This window comes from Ammodytes marinus, assembly GCF_949987685.1.
Source record: "Ammodytes marinus genome assembly, chromosome: 5".
In the NCBI taxonomy this organism is placed as follows: Eukaryota; Metazoa; Chordata; class Actinopteri; order Uranoscopiformes; family Ammodytidae; genus Ammodytes; species Ammodytes marinus.
The window spans coordinates 26,580,076-26,586,736 of record NC_137234.1 but is presented as its reverse complement, the minus strand read 5'-3'; the positions used below and the strand labels follow the sequence as shown (position 1 = coordinate 26,586,736).

At 41.7% G+C, this 6,661-nt stretch overlaps 1 protein-coding gene across 1 annotated transcript; it reads right to left on the bottom strand.

Moving 5' to 3' along the window:
* Nucleotides 1–299: 299 nt before the first annotated feature.
* nutf2 (nuclear transport factor 2) lies at nucleotides 300–6,429 on the bottom strand. The gene is made up of 5 exons (XM_080027477.1): nucleotides 6,366–6,429; nucleotides 4,775–4,908; nucleotides 3,237–3,308; nucleotides 2,019–2,117; nucleotides 300–1,237 (listed from the first exon to the last, which is right to left on the bottom strand). The coding sequence occupies exons 2-5, from the start codon at nucleotides 4,871–4,873 to the stop codon at nucleotides 1,124–1,126; spliced, it is 384 nt and encodes a 127-aa protein (XP_079883603.1). The 5' UTR covers nucleotides 4,874–4,908; nucleotides 6,366–6,429; the 3' UTR covers nucleotides 300–1,123.
* Nucleotides 6,430–6,661: the final 232 nt, after the last annotated feature.

The following is a 6,661-nucleotide window of genomic DNA, read 5'->3' as shown; positions in this document are numbered from 1 at the left end:
GACTTACTGTGTAAACGTTAAAGGCCTACTTCACCGGTTGGAATATGAAGGTGTATTGAACTCGGAGATCCTATGAAGTATAAATGTGCAAAAAAAAACCTAAATCGGATCATCCTAGCCTGAGAAATGGCAGAAAGAGTGTTTTATGGTCTCACTGTCTAACCCTACATTTCTCTTTCTGTGATGTCACAGAAAGAGAAATGTATCAGCCTGTGTAAAAAAGTTAAGGATTGGGGAAGAAATCAGCCATAGAGTGAGATACAGAGAGAAAAGGCCACACCATTAAGAAAAAAGTCCAGGTTTTATTGTCTATCGTGGCTGTAGTCCATATTAACTGCAAGACATGTCGTGTAAATGAAAAAAGACAAAGAGAGAATATGCAGGATCAGAGGCAATCACACCGCAAAGGTCAAACTTTATGTCCTCCCGAACTCCTCCATGATTCTTTGGTTTGCCAACGCAAAACCCGGCATGAGAGAGTCAATCATTGCAAAGTAAACAGTAATGTGAAGGATGATAGAACTTTGTTAAACACACTAAGAAGAACACACAAGTGGCATCTAAAAAACAAACTTACAAACACAAGAAGTCGGAACTGAAGAAGCCAACAATGGTTCTACGAACCGGGCCGACAACAGGTGCTAACAGAACCAGGCTATGACAGCCATAATAGATTGGGGGTTAGAATTAAGTAAAGAAGGGTGGGAGAGCAGAGTATGAGTTAATGGCGTCGGTCGGTCAGCTGTCTGTCTTTCTGGTGGCTTGAGTGCAGGTATTGTAAATACTCCCAGCGTCATGCAAAAAATTCGGCAGAGTGGCAGACAGGGGCGATTTGGTTGGTCGGCCGGCTCTCAGCAAAAAGAAACATGTCGCAGTTCTTACTTGCTGTGGTGGTGGTGGTCGTCTGCAAACCCACCTGGATGAGGTACAGTGATTGACATCTAAAATCCGGTTGTCTGCTTTGTTTGTCAAACAGGCGTAAATGAGACGGCAGGAGGGAGGGATGAGTGTTCTCTCGTCTCCAAGCCCTCAGCGCCTCCCTCCGTTCCTTCCGTCACATTGCCCTTCACTATGGCCGCCCCTGTCCACCAGAGTGGGGGAGGAGGAGGAGGGAGGGGGGGGGTTAGCCAAAGTTGTGAATGGCCAGCCTAAACATGTCATTGGTGCACACCCATGCATCGTTAATGTTCTTCAGGATGAAACTCTGATGGAAACCCATGATGGGGTCGTCATCTGCCTGCAAACACACACACACACACAAACAGAGATAGCAAGGGTTTCAGCGCAGTGATTAAATGTATCATTGCACACTTCAAAAAGGCAGCATGTCAATTGTGGGGAAGATCATTAAAGCCAACTGAACAATTTAGAATAGAATTAAGACAAAATATGGCTTGCTAAGGGGATTCCTCATAGAACAACTATAGAGACTCAAGTGAGCACAAGCACCAGGGCGAAGAAAAAGTCAACCATGAGCCCATGCTGCAGATACTGTGATTGAAGCAGCCAGCGTATTGGACACAACAGTGATTTGACACATCAAAGTGTGTATACAGGTCCTGGAGAGTGTCCTACTCTACTACTACTAAAAAGTTGTGTCTCCAGAGGGTGGGGCGGATAAATGACCTCAAAAGATTGAGTCAGTGACTGTCGATGGCAGGAGACTATGAAAAAGAGCTTGAGGTGTGTATTGGGTTGCATTGTTGGTATTTTTGGCTGTATCTGGTTTTGAAAAAGGAATAAGTGAGTGTTAACAAAAAAGTGCCAAAATGTTCTTTTCTGGGTATTGCGAACCATCAAAGAAGGTACATATCCCTTGAATACTTTTTCTCATGACGGTACATGATACTTTTTTAAAGATAATCCTGTTAAGGGGGACTTGTTAGTGTTGTAACAGAAATGAGTAAATATTACTTCAATTATTAACATGATTTACTTTACATTTCAGTTTGTCATGATTTAGCTATAACAACACACGACGTGGTCTAAAACAGGATGTGAATGATTGCACAACTTACTTTAAGCTGTCCTACAACCATACTCAGGATGCAGCAGTCTGGAGTTGGCTGGTGGTCCTGCGCTGTTATACTATGCGCTATTTTTGTGAAGGGGAGACTCTGCCACACACACACACAAAGAATACACAAGAGGAAGATTACTCAAAAAGGTTTATCAGACATTGATAGAAACCCCTAAATCTAAAACAAGGAGATTCCTCTGATATACATTGAACTAGTTAAAACTTCTAAAGTTATAGAAAGTTATGGATTGCAACGCTTCCTTGATAACCCCTCTCTTTCACATAATTACAGAACCTACAGTGGCCTTCAAGGACTATAAGCTAGTTACTGAATATGGCATCATCCAACAGGTGCATGTTCCAAGGACACCCACTATATGTAAAAATGCATATGGCCGTTAACTTTGTCCATTCTGTGCTACTGTAGAAAACATGGTGGTGCAACATGGAGGCCTCCATATGGGGTGACCCACTCCTACGGTATGTAGATATAAAAGGCTCATTCTAAGGTCATAAAAGAAACAACAACTTTTATTTTCAACATACCTATGAATATTATATTCCATTTCTACCAAGTATTTTCTTTAAAAAATGCCAATAGATTCTACACACTGCACCTTTAAGAGAAGAGGCAAAGAGACTGAGGTCTAACCATTCATACCCAAGACTCGGTGGAGTAGAAATAAGAAGATACTCATCCACTTCCTAAGCCTTTTAACCGAGACAAGGTGGTCCCCAGTATGAAAAGCTGCACTGAGATTTAAAAGCACTAACAAAGGAACAATCTAGTACGTGAAGATCTCATAGACTCTGACTATGAGAAGAGCAATTTCTGTTTAGTGTATCTGTCAAAAAAACCAGACGGAAACTTGACAAAGATCTGTCCTGTCACTGCACCGTCATTTCAAATGCCCTGACGCAAACACGCACACATAGGAAGTGGCCTGTTGAAGCTCCTTTCCATAATACATTGGACTGTGGTTCCACACGGGTTGGAGAGAAATGTGATAACTTAGACTGTCTGCTACATGTGTATATACAGATTTACAATAGCCAGGCTACTACAGAGCATGTTCACTACATCTCTCAGAGTAACCTGGTTTCCGGTGTGCATGTGAATGTGAATGTATCGAACAGTGCGTTTCTCACTTGGACCACCCACAACCTGTTACGTGTGACTATCTGTATAAAGCAATGGGTTCCCAGATAAACTCACAGTGAGCTTCTCAACAATTGCTCTTTTTCCCTGGAACTGCTGTCCTTCCCACGTGAGGCATGATGCATCGATCTGTGTGGATGGAGCAGAGACAGAGAGGTTAGGGGGGAAAAGAATGAATTGAAGAGGATGCTATTTGCAGATGGAAGGTGTGTCAAAAGAGCCACATCACATAACTCTAGTGATACAAAGGGAGGATTCATTCATTAATTACAAAGGAAGGCTTAAACTTTTCGTGACAATACTTTTTGATAATGTTTTGTAATTTTTTTTGTTGCGATTCTCGATAAATAAGTCTCCTGTAGAGTAAGCTTAATATAAATTGCTATCTAAGGCACTGACTTGGCTTGTACCACCTGATTATGTTCATGTATATTTTGACTCTTTTTAGACGGTACACTTATTTATTCAAATCGGGAAGCAATTTTTCCAAATTAGCGTTATTTATGCTTACCTTTATTTATAATACCTTAATAAAGGCTGCAAAAACTAACAATTATTTTTATTTACAATTAATATACTGGGCCATATTTTTGTCTATAAAAAGTTTTTAAAAATGCAGTGGCTGTCGCGAAGTGTCCACTAGAATGCAGGGTTGGTGGTTCGATGCCCCGCCTCCCCGCCACATGTCGAAGTGTCCTTGGGTAAGACCCTGCTATCGGTGTATGCATGCGTGTGAGATCGGATGAATGTGTACAAAACAATGTAAAGCGCTTTGGGTCTGTGAAAAACCAGGGAAAAGCACTATATAAGTGGAGTCCATTTACAGTCCAAAATCATCGAAAGATTCAGTTTGCCGAATTAGGTTTACTCAATGAGACAGAGAAAACAATAAGACAGAGAAAACAGTAAATATTCACCCGTTAATTTGGCTTTAATGAATCGGAGAATCACTGGAACGATTAAATTATTACATTGCTATTCATCAACTAATTCCTTCGCTGACTAATTGTTTCTGCCATGTTTGGTGAAGGCAGATAACTCAACTGACCTTGCTTTTTGAGGCAGGCCCTAAGGGTATTGACAGCTGGATGTATTGCGTAGTCTTAAATAAAGCCCAGTATGACACAAATGTTTCCTGTTGGCTTCAGCTCTTTGTCTGACCATTTGTCGAATACCGACAGCGGACAGCGGGGAGTGGCAGCAGGCATGGACGCACACACAGCAGTTTTGAGTGACATCACTATTTGGTCTTATATTGAATCCACAAAGTCAACTAGTTTTTATTGTGTTCATGTATTCAAGTCACTTATTAACATGGGTTGTTTTGTGAAAACAATGCAAAAACCTGATGATGAATCTACAATTAAATCAAGAAAACTGCTACAACTTTGTTTCTCTAGTGAGAGCACAACGATGCCCCACTACAGCTATTAAAGCAGACTCACACACCGTCATTACATGTGCACACAGAGCACAGCAGGTACCAAATGTTAGATTTGGGTTGCATCATTGAAAAAAGTTCATTCACATTCGCATCCACACCTCCTGGTGAGACAACCTCCTAACTGAACCAAAGCAGGGTTCTGTTTACTCACATATATGGATCCCAGTTGTGATCTGTCCGAGTCAAACATCTGGTAGTAGTGCTGTACGAAGCTGGATCCTATCTGCTCCCACAAAGGCTGGTCCACCATCCTGACTCACCCTGCCTGGCTACGGGCTACACACACTGGGGAGAGGCAGAGTGGGAGGGGAGCAGTCAGAAAAAAACAAGAAAGAAACACAGAACAGTAGCAGGCTCCTTATTAATTTCAATAAAAAGGCTTAAAAAGAGGTTTAGAATGACATGACTATCCTATGGCCTTCAGTCACCAGATCTCATTCCAACCGAACACATGTGCAACTTTCCAGAGCTCTATATTTTCTCATGTACAGTATATCACAAATGATTAAAGACCTAGCCTACTTCACCAGTGGAAATATGAAGGTGTATTGAACTCTGAGATCCTGTGTAGTATAAATGTCTGAGAAAAGACAGAAAGAGTGTTTTATGGTCTCACTGTCCAACCCTAAATGTTACTAGTGTGACATCACACATGGTAATATGTAGGGTTAGGATTAACAGGACAGCTGGGCCAAGGGAAGACTGAGGGAAGAAAAACCTCATTCATTATATTATAATAGCGATTTTATAATGATAGAACGCCGATTCCGTATGGGTGAAGTAGTCCTTTAACCATATGTTAAAATGATATCCGTCATTGCAACTGTGTATAGCTATTTACGTGTGGCAATACTGAGAAGGATTGGGATTGTCTAAATCCAGTGTAGGAAAATTAGATCAAAATGATCTTTTCGATCATATATTTAATGTAAAATGCGGGCCCTATAGAAGTATACAAATACTTTCACACTAATAAATCTCGAAAGTAACTAACCGTTACCTAACTAACTAACATGGCAGTGGTGTTATGCTGAGCACGCCGTCTGTCTCCGGTCGGGTGACACTGACAGCACAAGTCATGTGCTCCCACATATCCAAACACTGTTGTTACTGGGACAAACTGAAACCTGACCATTAGCATTGAAGTCCCAAACATATCATACATACCATAGGGACATATCTAGTAGGCACTAGGCAGGCCCACGTAAATAAACTTAAGGCTAGAGGGAGCGCAAAGTTAGCTCATTCAGAAGCGTTAACATAGAAATGCTCATGTATGGCTATTTTAACCCGAGCTAACTAGCTACTACTAGCTTGTGTGTTGTCTTATTTTCTGGCGTTGACTTAAGCCTATGTTGGCAAAGACAGTTCGTATGCTTCGCCGCGAGACAATATTGGACGTCAGATCATTTATATTTCCAGGCGATATCCATAGATAGTATAATAAAATATCCAACTGGCTGTCATTGGCCCTTTCACCGCTTGCTAAAAATATCCCGACCCCGTCAAGTGTTTATGCCACCCCGGGCCCGCGCGCGCAGCTTTGGAACACCGGAGCAGCTATCCTACATATAGGCGTGCCCAACGTTAGCCCTAAACCGGGCAACGGCAGCCGATTCAACAACTTATACAAGCCTACACGTGTACACATTTCAGACATAACCAGCGCTCTTTGTTTCGGTACATGTTTCCATTCAGTATTCCAAAGGAGGGCTTCCTAAAATAAAGTAAAAGAAACTTACCTCTAACCAACACCGAGGCCGGCTGCACGATCGCACAGTGCAGTGTCTGCTCCTGTGCGTGGGCACGCACTCAGAGCTGTAAACGGCCCGATGGATTGTGGGGATTGTGGTCATTAGTGTGCGAGCAACTTTTGACAGTCTTCTTTGTAGGGATTTAATTATATTTCACAAATTAAAAGATCGAAATGAGTGGTTGTAGCTTTGGTTTTACATCCGTCTGATGACGAAATGGATACGATAGATCGATTGTTAGTTTATTGAATAGGGCCTATTATAATTTTTTTTATCTAATATTA